This window comes from Aquarana catesbeiana, linkage group LG02 (genome assembly GCF_042186555.1).
Source record: "Aquarana catesbeiana isolate 2022-GZ linkage group LG02, ASM4218655v1, whole genome shotgun sequence".
Classification (NCBI taxonomy): Eukaryota; Metazoa; Chordata; class Amphibia; order Anura; family Ranidae; genus Aquarana; species Aquarana catesbeiana.
Window position 1 is genome coordinate 81,664,977 of NC_133325.1, and position 20,143 is coordinate 81,685,119.

A 20,143-nucleotide genomic window follows, 5' to 3' on the forward strand; every position below is an offset into this window, starting at 1 on the left:
GCCTGGAAACTGGAGATTGTCCATAGCAACCAAAAAGTGTCCCTTTACATCAAAAGTGCTTTTAGACCAGCGAGAAAACAGTGATAATAAATTAGAATCACTCGCAGAATTGAGTGATAGTGATTTGTGGGGAAATCCGTCATCAAACACTGAAAGTAATGACAGCGACAATCCTCTAACTATGCAAACTTCAGTGTTTTTGATTTGATTACATTATTGAATCATTTTTATTATTATTATATTATTATTTGTTATAATTTTTTTATAGTTATTTATTATATTATAATTTATGATTTCGTGTTTCAAACTTTATCATACCCGGGATATCTACTAGACTTTTGTTTGGACAGATTTAAGTGAGTTATTACTAAGAATTACAGGTCTACAATATAAAACGCCACATTTCCATGAAAAACATTGTACCACTTTGAGCATCAAAAATCTGACATAATCATACCGCCAGGGTGGTTAAGTAATGCCGCTTACAATGTTTTAAGGCTTGCAATTTTTTGATAACCAGGAAATACTTTTTGATGAGAGTTCCTGGTTGCTTATGTTCTAAGGTTGGCTTCACACTAGTGCGAATTGGATGCAAGTTTCCCTGCATCCAATTTGCATGACAGGAGATTGTGACCAGCTCTCAATGGAGCCGGTTCACACATCTTCGATGTGGAGCGAATTGCACAGGGGTCCTGTGCGTCTTTAGCTCCCTTTCAGGTCCGAATTCAGGCCTTATTGATTCCTGAAACAGAGAACAGGGACGCACTGGACCCCTGCTGTGAGCTGCATCGGTATTAGGTGTGAAGCATAAGTGCGGTGGAGTATTTCATGAAGTGCCTTACCCCCAGTTCTTCAAATCATTCACCTATTTGCAGTTTCTGGCATCTGTGTTACAATCTCTGTCTCTTTACCACTTCCCCCAAAACTACGTACCTGTACAGTGTTTTGAGGAAGTGGTCTTACTGGGGTGATGCCTGCAGCTACAGGCTTCATCCCGGTACCATTTTTTTAGAGCTGGCAGTTGGCTTTCTGGTGATAACAACCAATGCGGCTCAGCATCTGCTCAGCCGTTATCACAAGGAGTGGGAAGGGACGTCCTGCCCCTGCCTTTCGCCGCTCTGCCTGGGTCTCCTGTCCCATCGGAAGACCCGAGCCACCAGCCGGCACATCTGCCGGCTAGCTGGAGCCCCGAACAAAGCCGGAATTGGCTTCGATCAGGTCTCCGATGTAGTACTTGGCTGCCAATGGCGTCAATTTAAAAAAATCCCTAGTATTCAAAAATGCTGATTTTGGCGTTTTGAATACTTTTAAGTGCAAAGGAGGGATTTGGGGTCTTTCACACCCCAGATCCCTCTATAAAGAGTACCTTTCACTGCCTATTACTGTCACAAGGGATGTTTACATTCCTTATGACAGCAATACAAGTGATCAGATTTCTTTTTTTTTTTTAAAGGGGACAATGTAAAAAAAAAAATAAAGATAAAAAATAAAAAAAAAATTTAAAGCGCCCCGTCCCCGCGAGCTCGCGCACCTAAAGAAAACGAATACGTAAGTTGTGCCTGCAAATGTAAACGGTGTCCAAATCACACATGTGAGGTATCACCGCAATCAGAGCGAGAGCAATAATTCTAGCAAAAGACCTCCTCTGTAACTCTAAACTGGTAACTTAAAAATGTTTAAAGCGTCACCTATGGAGATATTTATGTACCATAGTTTGTCGCCATTCCACGAGAGTGTGCAATTTTAAACCGTACCATGTTGGGTATCTATTTACTTGGCGTACCATGATCTTTCACAATATACAAAAAATCTGAGCTAACTTTACTGTTTAGTTTTTTTTAAATTCAGTGAAGTGTATTTTTTCCAAACAAATTGCGATTGAAAGACCGCTGCGCAAATACCGTGTGACATAAAATATTGCAACAACCACCATTTTATTCTCCAGGGTCTTTGCTAAAAATATATATATATATAATGTTTGGGGGTTCTAAATAATTTTCTAGCAAAAAATACTGATTTTCACTTGTAAGCAACAAGTGTTAGAAATAGGCTTGGTCCTTACGTGGTTAAGCTTTCCCAGAGTTTGCAGTATTCCTCCACTGTGAGCCCCCAGAACTGCTCAGTACTGTCAGTATCCCAGCCCCGGCGTGTTACTTGATGTTACTGCCTACGGCCACATCACCCTAAATGCGCCTGATCCTATCTGGTCTCGGAGGCTAAGCAGGGTCATGCCTGGTCAGTAATTGGATGGAAGACTGCCTGGGAATACCAGGTGCTGTATGTTACTTTTGCCCTTTTTTCTTCCTGCTAACCTTTTTCCATAAATTAACCCCTTCATGCCTAAGCCTTTTTCTGACATTTGTTGTTACAAGTTAAAATCCGTATTTTTTGCTAGAAAATTATATATATATATATATATATATATATATATTTTTTAGCAGAGACCCTAGAGAATAAAATGGCAACAGTATTTGCGCAGTGGTCTTTTGAAAGCAATTTTTTTGGAAAAAATACACTTTCATGAATTCAAAAAAACAAAACAGTAAAGTTAGCCCAATTGTTTTGTATACTGTGAAAGAAGATGTTACACCGAGTAAATAGATACCTAACATGTCATGCTTTAAAATTGTGCACGCTCGTGAATTGGCGACAAACTACAGAACTTAAAAATCTCCATAGGCGACATTTTAAAAATTTCTACAGGTTACCAGTTTAGAGTTACAGAGGAGGTCTAATGCTAGAATTATTGCTCTCACGCTAACGATCATGGTGATACCTCACGTGTGTAGTTTGAACGCTGTTTACATTTGCCGTCGGGACTTATGTATGCGTTCGCTTCTGCACGCGAGCACCGAGGGATGCGGTGCTTTAAATTAAAAATTTTTTTAAATAATTTTTACACTGTCCCTTTGAAAAAAAAAATTATGATCACTTTTATTGCTGTCTGAAGGAATGTAAACATCCCTTGTTGACAGTAATAGGCAGTAACAGGTACTCTTTATGGAGGAATCTGGGGTCTCTAAGACCCCAAATCCCTCCTTTGCACTTAAAAGCATTCAAAACACCAAGTTTGGCTGTTTTGAATACTGTAATTTTAAAAAAAATAAGTTACTAGATCCTGGCCAGCCAGCGGATGTGTCGGCTGGTCGTTTGGGCCTCCCGGTGGGACAGGAAAGCCCGGGCAAGCCGCAGAAGGCGACAGGAGGGGGGACGTCCCCTCCCGATGCTTGGGATAACCCAGCGGCTTCTTAGTCGCATTCGTTGTTATCCTGAGAAAGCCAACCGCCAGCTCTAAAAATTGGTACAGGGGTGCTGCCTGCAGCTGCAGGCAGCACCCCGGTACAACCCCCTTAAACCAAGGCCGAATATTTGCGGCGTGAAGGGATTAAACAATGACTGTGGTGCATGTGCAGTGTACAACCCTGGCCTGTTCTCGGGAATATGAACTGGATGCCTGGAAAATGTCGGTCCCATACACATGCGCTGGAGTTACTTCATCTGTTTCAACCAGTAGTAGGAGATAGGAAACCCAGTAGCAGGCCGGGAGAAAATGGCAGTAATGGAGGGGGGAGCATGGTCTTTGCATCTCTGGGGGAGGTGATAAGTGTGGCATAATGTGCAAGTATGCAGTGCATACTTGCATAATGTAGAATAAGTTCTGGAAACGGCAACGTGACTAATTACACATTGTGTCTGTTTAGAGTGAAAATCTTTCTTATCTTCAGTGCTAAATCTTTCTCAGAATTTTGCAAATCTGTCTTAAGTCGGCCATAGACGGTTTGAATCCCTGCTGAACCGACCAACATTATTGGGCAGGCTGAATGTTCCCAAGTTGATTGTTTTATTAACTTGAGTAGAACCAGCTTGTTGGATTTTACATGCGATTTACATGCTAGCAGCTGTTATAGCCGCTAGCAATAATCCCCTGCCCCCTCGCCAGGAGACTACAATGGCTCAGTGGGAGGGACTCCCACGTCAACACTGATCCGTGGTTGCAGGAAAGAAAATCGATCCATCTATGGCTGGCTTTAATTGGCTGCCCAGAATTCCAGCCACAGAGGTTACAAATACACAGAAAAACCATTGCATATGCTTTGCGTCTAATTGTGTTACTAATTTGCTTCATAAATGTCCCCCAAAGTATGTATTTAACACCAAGTTTACACACAGCTTATCCCAAAAAAACTATGATGTTATTTTTAATGTAATTATTGTACATGTTGAACCCAGCACATATAATAGTCTAAACCTTACTAGCTGCTCTTTTGCAGAATAAATATAACGTTGTTCTGGTGTGTAGTTGCTCTTTAATTCTATCACATTAGGCTTTACTATTTAAAACAGTGTACAGTATATCAGCCATATTAGAGGAGAATTGGTGAACACTGTAAAATTGTATGAATATTTCTTTTCAGAACTCCAACTTGATCCATCAAAAGGTGTCTCCTCCTACAGAGCGGCATGGGTCACCCATCTTGTCATTCATCATCCTGGAGCAGTTCAGCGCTATCCGCCTAGTACAGAGTATTCACCAATCTCTGGCAGCTCTCAGTAAGGTCATCCGGGGAACATCGTTGTTGAGTTCTGAAGTACAGAGTCTCGCAAGTGCTTTACTAGAACAGAAGGTAAGTGAATATTACAGGGCTTATTAACAAAATCACTTCACTGTTTTTTATATGTTTTGTTGTTATTGCCAAATGAAAGACTGGCAATTTTTATTTCAAAGCCCTGTTCCAAAGCATTTAACATTGGATCAGTTATCAGACTGAATAAAACAATTATGCCGAACTACGTATTTGTATAAAAATTTTAATTGAACCATGACTGTAAATAAGGTTGCATGTTTATTCATTGTAGTACTGGTGTCGTAATGGAGTTTTTAAAGAATTCTGTTGTGATGATGTCACCAGTATCTGGTTTACAATGAATAATAACCCCAGTGACACTGTTCACTCCAGGGTAACTGAAAGAAAAAAAAAAAACAATAATTTCATACATGTGTTTAACATATAATTTATATACCATATAACGCTCACTGAACCATTCTGACCAGACTCTGTCCCAGTTGAGAGTAATACAAAAACTTAGACCCCTCTACAGTGGAGGTGTTTTTCAGGTGTTTAACGCTAAAAATAGCACCTGAAAAATGTCTCCCAATGCTCCCCAGTGTGAAAGCCAGAGTGCGTTCAAACTGGGACACTGCGCTGGCAGGACATTTAAAAAAAGGTCTTACAAGCAGCGTCTTGGGAGCGGTGGAGGAGCAGTGTATACATCGCTCCTCCAACGCCACTGCATTGGGCTCCGCTGCCGAAGCGCCTGCACAGAACATTAGTATGCAAATAACAGAAACTAAAGATTGCCGCGCCAAAAAAAAATGGTTTGACAAAAAAAAAAAAAAAATATATATATATATATATATATATATATATATATATATATATATATATATATATATATATATATATATATGGAATTCAATCTATAACAATCCAAAATTTCAGTAATCAGTCCAAAAAATAAATCCAAGACGAAAAAGAAGTCCTTGAATAATCGTGTCTCAAAGATACCAAACAATTAAGCCCAGAGTCCACCTTCCACCGTGATAACAGAAAAGTTGTGCTCTTACCAGATAACTAGAGTCCACGTTATAGGAGCCTGGTAAAGCATTTGTTCATACAAGGAATCCGTCCTCTGGATGTAGACAGGATCATAAAAATATCAATTCCACTGCCTGCTCTCTCTGTCTTTCGCTCCCAGGTGAGATGCAAAAAGGAGGAAAACACCTTCATAGCATAAAACCGTGATGGTTTATTGAATAACACAAATCCAATCAAACATGGATAAAAAGTTTCAGGATAAAAACATCTGCAGATCACATAAGAACTAGCATGGTGAGACTAGGCATAGACTCCACCCTACTAGTTTAGTCATAACTGACTTCATCAGGGGTGTGAAGTCCATGCCTGAAACCACGCAATTTACCAGGTCCATTGCGGAGAGTGCACAGCTCATTGAGTACTCATGGCCTTGTTTAACCGCTATTGGTCTAAATGACTGACTCAGAAGGGTTAATGACAAGATGGATTAGTCATGGGAAACGGCCACTCATGTTTAACAGGGTGGCAAACCTATACTGCAAGAGGAAGTGACCCCAGCAGTAAATACATACCAAACCTCAGTTTGAATCAGGAAGACACCCATGCCTCATTCTCGATTAAATGAGGCAACGAAGTAGAGTAAACAGCGGATGTCAGTATCAGAGGCAGGAAGTAACCAAGCCTCGTTTACATGAATGATCTCATATGGATGACAAAAAATGTAAAAAAAAAAAAAAATATATTAGTAAAAAACTATATTAAAAAATTACAGCATAATCATTTGAGAGAATGTGTACAATATATATATATATATATATATATATATATATATATATATATATATATATATATATATATATATATATTAAATTAAATAAAAAGAAAAAGGAATCCCTTAATTGTTACTTAAAGTGATTGTAAGGGTTTGTTTTTTGTTTTTATTTAACCACTTGACCACTGGGCACTTAAACTTCCTAACCAGACCAATTTTCAGCTTTCGGTGCTCTCACATTTTGAATGACAATTACTCAGTCATGAAACACTGTACCTATATGAAATTTTTGTCCTTTTTTTTCACACAAATAGAGCTTTCTTTTGGTGGTATTTAATCACCTCCTGGGTTTTTTATTTTTTGCGCTATAAAAGAAAGAAGACCGAAAATTCTGTAAAAAAATGAATTTTTCTTAGTTTTTTTTATAAAATTTTGCTAATCAGTCATTTTTCTTCATACATTTTGGCCAAAATTTATACTGCTACATTTCTTTGGTAAAAATAACCCAAATCGGTGTATATTATTTGGTCTTTTGTGAAAGTTATAGAGTCCACAAGCTATAGTGCCAATCTCTGAAAATTGATCACACCTGATGTACTGACGGCCTTGAGAACCTAACAAGCCAGGAAAATACAAATAGCCCCCAAATAACCCCTTTTTGGAAAGTAGACATTCCAAGGTATTTAGTAAGAGGCATTATGAGTTTTTTAAGTTTAATTTTTTCCCACAATTCTTTGCAAAATCAAGATTTTTTTTCTTTTTTTTTTTCACAAAATTGTTATATTAGCAGGTTATTTCTCACACAGAGCATATGCATAGCACAGATTACACTCCAAAACACATTCTACTACTCCTGAGTACGGCGATACCACATGTGTGAGAATTTTACACAGCCTGGCCACATACAGAGGCCCAACATGCAGGGAGCACCATCAGGCGTTCTTGGAGCATAAATTATACATATAATTTCTTGACTACCTCTTACACTTTTGAAGGCCCTGGAGCACCAGGACAATGGAAACGCCCCAAAAATGACCCCATTTTGGAAAGAAAACAACCCAACATATAATCTATGAGGCATAGTGAGTCTTTTTAACATGTCATTTTTTTCTACAAGTTTCTGGAAAATGTGTAAAGAAAATGAAAACGCATTTTTTTTTACACAAAGTTGTCCATTTATACAATATTTCTAACACATAGCATGTAAATAGCAAAAATTACAGCCCAAAATAGATTCTCCTGCTTCTCCCGAGTACGGCGATACCACATGTGTGAGACTTTTACACAGCCTGGCCACATAGAGAGGCCCAACATGCAGGGAGCACCGTCAGGCGTTCTAGGGGCATAAATGTCAACTCTAATTTGACTACCTATTACACTTTTGTAAGGGCACTCTAGTGGCATGGAGGAGAACTGATGTGGCATGGATGAGCATAAATGGGTATGGATAAGCCGTGGATGGGGATGGCTGAGTATGGATTGGATGACTGAGTATGGCTGGGTACGGCTGGGTATTGCTGAGTATGGATGGGGGTGGATGGGATGGATGAGCATGGATGAGTATTGCTGAGTATGGATGGCTGGATGAGTATTGCTGAATATGGATGGATGGCTGAGCATGGATGAGTATTGCTGAGTATGGATGGATGGATGAGTATGGCTAAGTATGGATGGTTGGATGAGCATGGATGAGTATTGCTGAGTATGGATGGATGGATGAGCATGGATGCGTATTGCTGAGTATGGATGGATGAGTATTGCTGAGTATGGCTGGCTGAGCATGGATGGATGGCTGGCTCAGTACGGATGGATGGATGGCTGGCTGAGTATGGATGGATGGCTCGCTGTGCATGGATGGCTGGTTGAGCATGGATGAATGGATGGCTGGCTCAGGATGGATGGATGGCTCAGTGTGGATGGATGGCTCAGTATGGATGGATGCCTGGCTGAATGGCTAGAGTGGGCACAGGGCAGCACTGTGGGCACTACACATCCAGCCCACAGCGCTGCAGCAGCATCTGATCTCTCCCCTCTCTGTACTGATCTGTACAGAGAGGGGAGAAAGGAACTGAACGTGACGCCGGTTTGTTTACAAGTGATCGCTCCGTCATTTCACGGAGCGGTCACGTGGTAAACGGCCGCTATCAGTGGGCATTTACTGTGAACTGTGATGCAGCGGTCACGGATGTTCCCGGGGGTGCGAGGGAGTAAGATTCTGGGAGGACGTCAATGTACGCCCTCCCAGAGTTATCGAGGCCCGCTGTAGCCATAATTCGGCTATAGCGTGGTCGTTAAGTAGTTAAATAACAAACACATACTTACCTCCACTGTGCAGCTCGTTTTGCACAGAGTGGCCCCAAACCTGCTCTTCTGGGGTGCCTCGACGGCTCTCGCGTCTCCTCCCCACATCAGATAACCCTCTGGGAGAAGCGCTCTCCCAGGGGGTTACCTTGCGGGCGCGCTCCGGAGTCCAGCACTCGGCGTCATTGGATTTGATTGACAGCAGTGGGAGCCAATGGCTGCGCTGCTATCAATCTATCCAATCATGAGCCTAGAACCCGGGCAGAGAGACAGAGCATCCCCGTGGGTCAAGTTCTAGGGCTCAAGTAAGTAAAACGGGGGGCTAGGGGGCCGGTCACTGCCAGGGTGCATTAAGGTGAAAAAACACGTAGGTTTACAACCCCTTTAACTGAATTAAAAAGGGAAACGGAAGCTATCCTCTTACCGCAATGGACCAATATAGTAAAAAGTCCTAATTGTACTTCCCACATTATTGCTTATCACATGGACATGTGATAAGATAAACAATATTCTTCATGGTACAGGTAATGAAATGTTTGTTTGGATATGTTTTACCTGTAACAGTTGAGGAAAAAGCACCTGTTTTTTTTTTTTTTTTTTTCATTAATATTAATTCGACATACCACACATATTTTGCAAGGATAAAATACCACTAGATTTTGAAAAAAAGTTGTGCGTTCCGGTGGGTCAATGATGGTAGGTGCCACACTAGACTGTAAGAAAGGCAATCCCCTGAAAAGAACCCCTGGTTTATCAGGGAGTACGGGCCCCAAAATTCTATCATTTTTAAGTACAGGCCAATACTTTTTGAAAATCTATTTAATTTTTACTGTTGTCCTGAGAATGTTGTAAAAAACAACCATTTAAATTTCTGAGATGTATTAGGTTTGACTTTATCTATTAGTAGAGAATTCCTATCCTGATAGATTTCTTCATTAAAAATGTTTTTTATTATAACCCTTTTCTACAAATCTAGCTTTTTAAGAGAGATGTCTTGGTGTCAGTCATCAATCATAGTACAACTTAGTCTAAGTCTGACATATTGACTACAAAGGCACAGACTTAAGCCACGTTTCATGGTGGCATCTATCAGTGGGTATAAAAGAGTTGCGGTCCGTGGTCTTAAAAAATGTACTAGTGATTTGTTTATCTTCCAATACTCGAATCTTAAGATTTAAAAAATGAATTCTTTCAGAGTGGGCTTCATAAGTAAGGGTTATACCACGGTCGTTGGAATTTAAAAAATTCATAAATTGTTCCAACGAATCACGGTCTCCCCTCCATAGGAGGAGGATGTCATCTATGTACCTGGCCCACAAAACAAGTTCCGGTCAGGCACAGGCATAGACGACATCCTCCTCCCATTTAGCCATAAATAAATTGGCCAAACTGGGGACAAACTTTGCCCCCATAGCCATAAGTTGGCTATTTACACGGCACGGACACAGCCACTCATCCTAACATGATAAGTATGTGGGTGCACATTAGGACTAGCAACTGTGTTTCTCTGCAGCCTTTGCATTCTAATGGAGTTGAATAGTCCATGCACGCAGCACCTGGAGTCTACAGACACTGAAAAAAAAAAAACAGCCCATTCATGGTATGTGGGCGTCATCATCTATGTCAGGGGTCCTCAAACTACGGCCCGCGGGCCGAATCCGGCCCACCAGCGTTTTTTACCCGGCCCACGGACTGCCCCTTTAACATTGCAGCACTCCCCCTGCCATCTGCTACTTTTATCACACATGACAGGAAACATGACAGGTCTGGACAAAGGACCTTTTGAGTTAAGAAGCGGGTTATTGGTTACTAGGCATCGGGGCAGTCCCAGGAATCAGTCACCTGCCTTTCACTTGCAAAGTCCCGCCCTTTGTCCGGACCTACCATGCTTCATGTCTTGTGTGATACAGGTAACAGAGGGGAGGGGGAGTGCTGTGATATTATAGAAGGGGCGGCATGTAATATCGAAGAGGGGAATCTGTTATGGGGGCTTTGTGATGGGGGGCATCTGTGATATGAGGCAGTCTGATATGGGGGGGATCTGTGATGGCAGAGTCTGTTATGGGGGGGTCTGTGATGGGGGGATCTGTGATATGGTGGGGGCTGTGATATGGGGGGGATCTGTGATGGGGGAGTCTGTTATGGGGGGTGGATCTGTGATAGGGGGGGACTGTGATATGGGGGATCTGTGATGGGGGAGTCTGTTATGGGGGGTGGATCTGTGATAGGGGGGATCTGTGATGGGGAGTCTGTTATGGGGGGGACTGTGATATGGGGGGATCTGTGATATGGAGGGGGACTGTGATATGGGGGGATCTGTGATGGGGGAGTGTTATGGGGGGATCTGTGATGGCTGAGTCTGTGATGGGGGAAGTCTGTGATGGGGGAAGTCTGTGATGGGGAAGTCTGTGATGGGGGGATCTGTGATATGGGGGAGTCTGTGATATGAGGGAGTCTGTGATATGAGGGAGTCTGTTATGGGGGGGAGTCTGTGATGTGGGGAGTCTGTGATGTGGGGATTTGTGATGGAGAGGAGTTTGTGTTGGGGGGATCTGTCATGGGGGCTTTGTTATGGGGTGAGTCTGTGATGGGGAGGGGGGGTCTGTGATTGGGAGGGGTTCTGTAATGAGAGGAGTCTGTGAAATACTGATAAGTTCATAGTGATTAAAATTGTTCTTTATTTTAAATATTGTACTGTTTTTTCCTGGTTTTTTTTGCACTACAAATAAGATGTGTGCATAGGAATTAGTTCATATTTTTTTAAACTATAGTGCAGCCCCCCGACAGTCTGAGGGACCGTGAACTGGCCCCCTGTTTAAAAAGTTTGAGGACCCCTGATCTATGTAAAGAGGCCTCCTAGTTCACAATAAATATTCCACTATTCATGTGTTTGCCTGCACAAATCCACGGCTTCTGTTATGTAACCCAGCGTTCTCGGCCCCCTAAAAATTCATACCAGAAAGAGATAGCAGCAAGCGTACACCTTCCTCTCTTTACCTTCCTGAACTATACCAGGCCACAAGCTCTTCATTTAGTGTTCTGGTCTGTCTCCCAAAATTAATTGGGGGGTGGGGGTTCAGGGGGAGCATCCGTGACTATATTTGATCAATGGGGTCATACAAGATCTCTGGCCAGTTTGTTTACAAATGCCAGCTGGCCAGAAATCTGTCTTCATATGCAGCTTTAAGTTATCCCCCAAGTATGTTACTTAAAGGATTTATGTATTTTCAATGTTGCATGTTTTTACATTTTTTGTTTGCATTGGTGCATGTCCCCCATGGCATTGCCTAGTTTCTTGTGCCCTTTTTTAACCAACATCTTGTAAATTAGCCTTGGAAAATGGCATAGGAATAAAAGCTCCCCTAGACTAAAGGGGTTTAAATCTATGTGCAGGGTTCGCAGATATTGCACTGGGTTCACTGAACCCCCTGCTAATTGAACTGCTTGATTTGCCTATATTGCTTGATTTCTGCACATCGGGACCTGCATTTTTCAGTCCATTCATAAAATGCAGGCCGCAGTGTATAGCCAGTGGTACATCATAGATTTCGTTCTGCTTGGCAGGTTACATGATCAGGCGGTTCTCTCCTTTTTTTTTTTCTCTTTCATTTATTAGTGCTCTACTTTGAACTCCTGAAGTCAGAGGAATAGTAACCACACTTGTAAAGCACATTGCTGTATTTTTTTAAAGCAGTGGAATGGCCGTGGTAAGGCCATACCAATGATTTTTTTAACACATTTTTAAATACGTGCTTTCCACTGGGCTTTGTTGTCCTCCTCTCCTGTAGGCTCCTATTTCCAGGTAGGTTGTGGTACAATGGGTTACAGTGTGCTGCACATAAAAAAAATGCTGTGAGGACACGTTTTTTTCCATTACCCTGTGCTAGCAGCCCATTCTAAATGATTGTGCTACTATAACGCAGTTCAAGTTATTGTACAAAATACCACGTTGATGCACCTGCGGTAACAAATCACAACAGAATGTAAAAGTGTGAATGGGTCTCTTAAAGGAGAAATATGGAATTTAAAAAAAAGAAAGATTCTTACCCAACTCTATGCGCCAGCATCTTCATGAAGCTGCATGATGCTACAGAGATATCGTTTACACGCTACTCTTTCCTCACCTGGTTCCTCCAATCAGTCCTAAGTGGAGTTTTACTTAAAAAAATACTGGTGTGAAGACTGAGGGATATTTCTCTGGAATATATTGTGCTATGAACACTTTTATATACACATCAATTATTGCAACCCTAACACTGCCTGGTTAAATTGTAGAACATCGTTCATAGCACAATTAAATGCCTGCAATCTCCTTTTCACATAGCAGTCGTTCCTTTCATTCCCTCGATAAATCTGCCCCTCTGTAGTTAATATAAATGTGTGCGTTTGTGAACAAGGCCCCTAAGCTGGGATGAAATAATGCCGATATGCTCTTGGCAGCCTAGAGAAGAGCAGAATGGAGCCATAAATAACATGATGAGTTTTAATGGACCGATATATCGTACTGTTTACAAGCTTTCCAATATCGCAGAGCTTTGGAAAGAGCAGAATGATTTTCTAAACGTACAACATTAGCATTGATGCAGTCACAAGTTTTGTTTATTTTTTTATTTTTTGCGGCGAGGAAACCAGCAATCTCGTGTCCTGCACTCTAGCAATGAGCAACTTATGCACCTCCAGATGTAGAACTGTTTTATGCCTTGCAATAAAACGTAATAAACACATTTTTTGCTGCATTGTTGTAACGCATAATTCATGGTGTGGTGCACTGAATGGGCCTCCATGTACCTTGCAAATTAAAACCTCAGTGGATGTGCAATTCAGCACACAAAGCACCATGCACATGGGAATCGTTGTGTTACACTTCATTGAAAAAAGTTTCCGATCCAATTTTTCATGTATTATGGTGTGCTGGAAGCTCATTTTTTTACCTGAATGAATAAAAGTTTATCATTGTAAGCACCCCTGCCAGTGTTAAATAGTTTGTCTCATCCCTGTAAACTGATGCAGCTAAAAGATAGCTTTTTCTTTTGAAAAACAACAGACTGGCTGGATCACCAGGTGAAACAAAAAAAAGAAAACTAATACAGCCATCACACATCTAAGAATTGGTAAGCTGCAATACAAGGTGTGTCTAAAAACTTTGGTAAATGGTCCAATCTCAACGTGGGCCATGTATGCGTATGCACATGGCTATCCAGAGACATGTCGAGAAGCACCACCTAGTGTGGAGTACACGTGACCATCAGGGTAAACCCACTGCGGGTCATAGTCAGTGTGAGAGGTAGTGTCATAGTGCAATGGAGGAACGAGTGAACATCGTTTTCTGCTACAAATTAGGGAAAGCGGCGATGGAGATGCATGAAATGTTGTTGCAAGTGTACGGGACGGAAGACATGAGCAGAAATGTGTTTGGTTTCTTTTGCGACAGGAAGGTAACGACTGAGGATAAGCGATGCACGGCCATTGACCAGCAGAACCCCAGATATGATCGAACTAGTGTGACAAACGATGGCACGAGATAAACATCTTACTCTACGATTGATGGCGGAGGAATTAGGCATTAGCAAGGACACAGTGCACTCCATCATCTGCGAAGATTTGGGTAAGCAGAAGGTCTGTTCCCGGTTTGTGCCACACAGGCTGACAGATGGACAGAAAGCACAACAGATGGAAACCTCTAGATATTTAATTATCATGTGTGATCAGGAGTCATACTCTTTGCGAACCATCGTCATGGGATGAGACCTGGTGCTACCAGTTCGATACAGTATCCAAGCGTCTGGATGGCACCAACGGTACCCACGGGGAAGCAGTGGATCTCCTATGTAAACTCCTTGCTCCTTAGGGATACTACTTTTTGTATAATGTTTTAATGAACAAAATGCACGAATGATATGTATTATGAGAATAATTTTCTTAAATAAAAATGTTTTGATTAAAAAAAAAAAGTTTTCTGCTACAAATTAGGGAAAACGGCGATGGAGACGCATGAAATGTTGTTGCAAGTGTACGGGACAGAAGACATGAGCAGAAAATGTGTTTGGTTCAAACGCTTTAGCGTCAGGAAGGTAACGACTGAGGATAAGCGATGCACGGCCATTGACCAGCAGAACCCCTGATATGATCGAACGAGTGCGACAAACGATGACCTGGTGCTACCAGTTCGATACAGGTATCCAAGCGGCAATCGATGGAATGGAGTTTACTGTCTTTCCTGCCACCCAAAAAGTCGCCTGCAAAATTCCAAGGTCAAGACAATGTTGATCGGCTTCTTAGACAATGATGGCATCATCCAAGAATGTGTGACAGCAGTTCTGTGCAATTGATTCCTAAGGAGGCCTTTGCTGACAGTTTCCAGAAGCTTTATGAACGTTGCCAAAAAGTGTGTTATGAAGGATGGTGATTATTTTGAAAGCCAATAAAGGTCATTTGTTTTCATCTGTTTTGTTTGTTTTCTAAATCCATTCACCAAGCTTTTTAGACACACCTTGTATAACAAATGTTACATGAGGTATGTTATACGATCTCCTCTCCAAGTCAGTCCCATCCCCCCACAGTTAGAACACACAGTGAGGGAACACATTTAACCCCTTGATTGCCCCCTATTGTTAACCCCTTCCCTGACAGTGACATTTATACAGCAATCAGTGCATTTTTATAGCACTGATCGCTGTATAAATTTCAATGGTCCAAAAATGTGTCAAAAGTGTCCGATCTGTCCGCCCCAATGTCGCAGTCCTGATAAAAACCACAGAGGTGATCAAATACCACCAAAAGAAAGCTCTATCTGTGGGAAAGAAAGGACATAAATTTTGTTTGGGTACAACATCGACCACGCAATTGTCAGTTAAAGCAACGCAGTGCCATATCGCAAAAAATGGCTTTGTCAGGAAGGGGGTAAATCCTTCCAGGGCTGAAGTGGTTAATACTGCTTTAGGTAGAATGCCAATATAAAGTCTCATACATTTTACACTTCCCGTTGCTTGAGACTAACCATTGTTAGGTTAATTATAAAGAGGAAACCACTGAAGAGAAAATTACATATCCAATATGTGTTGCCAACATCCTACTATATTGTATAGAAGAAACAAAGAAAAAGTACCCCTCGGTACTGTGGGACTTTAAGGGCAAACTCTTATGAAGCAAATTGAAGTAAAACATAAAAATTGTTTATTCAAGTGTTAAAAGCATGTTGGTGCATCACCATAACTGTATACAATACATCATATTGAGTACCCCGCTCCTGAGGAGCTGGAGAAAATTAGAGCGAAAGCTTCTCGTATAGACTGAGGCATTTCGGGAGTCTTGAAGTATATCCCTTCTTCAGGGACATAGATAAGACGGAGGGAGTTTTTAAAGAAATCTGAAAAAATAGAGCAGACTATACAGTTCAAATACAGGGCAAACACTGCGCCTACATGTAGAACATAGCAGCCGTGAAAGCACATACATACCAGTACTGTGTCATAGAATGAATAATTCCTTAAAAAACAGGATGAAGCTGAACAGGAAAAAAGGAAATAAAGTTTTTTCCTGTTGGAGAAACGACCAAATGGGTGGAAGACCCCCAAGGCCCTAGATCTCACAAGAGGGTCTCCACAGAGGGATTTCTGCAGCCAACCCAGTGAGCATGGTGTAGAACAATACCTGTGGTCTGATAGGGAGACCAACGGGCACAGTGATGGGATAATTAGGCCTGCGGGAAAGAAAGATAAATGCATAATAGTAATGTGTATGTATGTATATGTGTATATATATATATATATATATATAATGGCCAATCAATCGGGCGTTGAATATTGTAATGAAATAGCATATAACGAGCCAATAATATAATAAACTTTGATAAAGCTATGTATAGTAACCCTTTATATATGTATATACATATGTGATGGCATTGTAGAGTAGCTAGTAATTACTCAAGCCATCAGTGCATTAAGTATATAATGCCCAGTAAGATGCTAAGTAATTAAACATGCATTGATGATCCTGGCCGGTCAGAGGGAAGATATTCCTATACCTGCATTCAGTAGACCAATGGAAGTTCATTGTTGTAAGGCCAAAATATGCATAGACAGGAAGGAAAAAGGGAGCCCCATGTGGCAAAAAGAAAGATACCAAGACTAAAGGTGCCTACCTTAGTAATGTTGTTAGAACTGGTGTGCCGGCAGGGTCTCTTTTCTAGGCAGACGTGCCATCTGGGATTATAAAGAGACGCCTGCACATGCGCAGTACTGATGTTGGTCACGCTGTGACGCGACTCATCATCGCGTGCATGCCGACGACGTCACCACATCACTCGTCACCACCGACGTGATGACGCATGAGGGGGGATGAGACAAATGAACATTGGAGGCGTGTGTGGGTGTCTGCACATCATGGTGGCTGACTATTGTTAGGTTGTTTATTGGAACTTAGTTTGCATTAAATGATGCAGATGCTTTTAGAGAAATGATCATAGTTTTATATTTAATTAAATTGTTTTTATTTTCATCAGTGTCCACTCGCCTGGCAAAGCAAATGGGAAGGTCCAGAAGATCCTTTACAGTACCTAAGAGGGCTGGTAACACGAGCAGTAGCCATTCAGGTACAAAAAAATATGTTCCAACGTATATCATGTTTGTTTTTAAAGTCTACATAAGGGTTGGGGTTGTCTGTTTCCCCTCGCTTTTTGTTATATCAATTGCCCTTGAACTTATCAAGATGGAATGCAGGGTTCGGATGTTCCTTAACTCCACAACTGGACACAGATGTGCTCTGTGCTATGACCACATTAAAAACTGGACGAATAGCAGTTTGACATGCAAACAGCTGGTCCAGGGCCAGTCAGAAGCTCTATTGACATGTAACCACTGTTGTGAGAAGTTGCATGCGAACAGCAGCAATGCCAGCCAGCCTTTGATTTGTATGGGGTACAAACCTGGCCATTGCTGCTTACAAGCAAGGTATGCATAAGCTACTTTCTCCACCTACAAGAATCGCAGGTTCTCGCTAGCGGAAGCTCATCTGAATGAACCCTCTGTTATCTTGATACAGAGGTGCATCTGGGCAGAAATCTGTAAAACGGGAATAAAAATCTGATAGAAGTTCAAAGATCACCATGCTAAAAAGGTTTAACTGCAGATAGGCTTTTAAATGTTTATTGCTGTATATACAAATATCACTGTACGATTGTTTAGCGACTGACATTTTCACAATCTCCTTGAATATATTGATAGGAGAAGGGTAGTATTGCCTATTTTTCTGTCCTTAGCACCTATTCTGCAAGAAGCCGTTAAGTACATAATGCCTTTCTGGACCAGTTACTGCCAGACTCTGCTCCTAGTTTGATAAAAAAAAACATATCATTTGTACTCAGTCCCTTATCCAATACTTCTCAATTCAAGTCCCATTAAAGGTGTATTCCCTGACCCCGAAATGCATTGGATTTGTGTTAAAGTCTTTTATCTTAGATTGAAACAGATTTTGGTGTGGCACTTCGACTTTAGATTTTCTCAGTCACAAACCAAGGAGACAGTGGAGGTCCTTTGTGTCAAGAAGCTGCCAGCCCTAGGAATCCAGACATCTCAGTTGAATACTTTTATACCCATTATAATATTAGGCTTACCATAAGATTCCAGGGCTACCCTTCAAATCTCTTTCCTGAGTTAACTACATAATATCAGTCACTGACAAACTGCTAGTGTTCTGCTTGTGAATATTTTAGTTGGTTTTCCCTTTACTTGTTCCAAAGTAAAGATGTAATTAGATTCTGCATTCTGTATAAGGCCGGGTTCACATATGTGCGTCCACGGTTCACAGCATGGGGTCCAGTACGTTTCTGTACACCGGTTCAGGTGTGATTTAGGTCTGAATTTTTGCCTGAATTCGCAATTGAACCAGACCCAAAGATGCACAGGACCCTTCTGCAGTCTGGACAGTCTGGACCACAGCCGCCCTAGACCTGTGTGAACCAGCTCCATTGAGAGCCCAGCACACTCGCCTGTCATGCGAATTGGATGTGAAGAAACCCGCATCCAATTCGCATATATTTGAACCCAACCTGAGAGAGAGAGGGACATCATTTTGAACCTGTACAAAGCACTGGTAAGACCTCATCTGGAATATGCAGTTCAGTTTTGGGCACCAGTTCACAAATAGGATATCAGAGAACGAGAGTGCAGAGAAAGGCAACCAAACTGATTAGAGGCATGGAGGAGCTCAGCTATGAGGAATGATTAGAGGAACTATATTTATTCTCTCTTGAGAAGAGGAGATAAAAGTCTCATGCACACTACTGCTGTTAGACTTTTATGTTTTTGTAAGTTTGAGCATTTTTTATTAACAGCCCTTAAACTCCCCTCTATATTATCCTGTGTCCATGTACGGAGCGTTTTTAGCAGTTTATCAGCAGGGGAGTTTATGGGTTGTTGTCTGAACGCCCTAAAATAAAATAAATAAACTTCCAAACTCCAAACTTTGAAAAAATACAGCTTAGGTGAGTTTATAACGCTGAATAACGCTGAATAACGCTGTAAACAGCATTTACAAGAAACCAGTGTGCATGAGGCCTAAGGTGGATATGATTAACATATAAATACATAAGGGGTCCATATAGTGAACTTGGTGTTGAGTTATTTACTTTCAGGCCATCACAGAAGACAAGTGGCACTCTTTATATCTGGAGGAAAAGAGACTTAAACCTCCCTATACGGAAAGACTTCTTAAACTGGCAGTAAAGTCTTGTCAGCGATTTTTACCTACAGGTAAGCTTATAATAAAGCTTATAATAAGGCTTACGTGTAAGTAAAATGAATATCTCCTAAACGTGCACCGTTTAGGAGATATTCCGCAGAGCAGCAGCTGTGACCTCACCGAGGCACGTGCTCTGAAGGAACGGTATACCGTTCTGTGCCGTAAACAGTGACTCGCATGCGCGGGAGTGATGTCATCGTGGCTTGGCCATTCAGATGGCCAGAGTCCGCAAACCTGGAAGGAAGACCAGGTGGAGATGGAAGCCTTATCAGCGGTGACCGCGGGCCTCTGGAGGGCTTCGTTTTAAGGTAAGTCTCTCATAATGTGCTAGTATGCAATGACATTGCCTTGTAGGGTGACATTTTTTTTCTTTTACTAAGTTTAATAGTAAGAGCTGTGAAAAAATGGAATAAGCTCCCTCAAGAACTAGTTCTGCCCAGCTGAGATTTGTTAATATGAATAATAAAGAGCTGAATGCATTCCTAAATGCACAAAATATACCTGAATACTAACATTTATAGGTAATAACACCAGAGATTGTTGATCTTGGGAAATACCTGATTTGCCTTCAGGGGATCGGGAAGGAATCCCCCCCCATAACCCCCCGGAGCAAATTGGACTTTTTTCCCTCTGGAAAACTGTGAGTATTGGATTGTGTACATAGTGGTTTTCTACGTATTTATTTTTCAATTTGTTAAACTAGATGGACTTGTCTTTTTTTTAGCCTGACTAACTA

The 20,143-nt window shown here is 41.5% G+C and overlaps 1 protein-coding gene and 1 pseudogene across 3 annotated transcripts in view; both read left to right on the forward strand.

Annotated features, from left to right (window-relative positions):
• The window catches only part of DYNC2H1 (dynein cytoplasmic 2 heavy chain 1), a 669,732-nt gene that overhangs the window by 568,431 nt on the left and 81,158 nt on the right, over positions 1 to 20,143 (forward strand). For all 3 annotated transcript variants that reach the window (XM_073613106.1, XM_073613107.1, XM_073613108.1), the window contains 2 exons: positions 4,416 to 4,625; positions 17,171 to 17,260. In XM_073613106.1, the coding sequence (XP_073469207.1) occupies positions 4,416 to 4,625; positions 17,171 to 17,260 (300 nt within the window). The remainder of the gene's footprint in view (positions 1 to 4,415; positions 4,626 to 17,170; positions 17,261 to 20,143) is intronic.
• LOC141130515 (5S ribosomal RNA) lies at positions 2,166 to 2,284 on the forward strand (annotated as a pseudogene).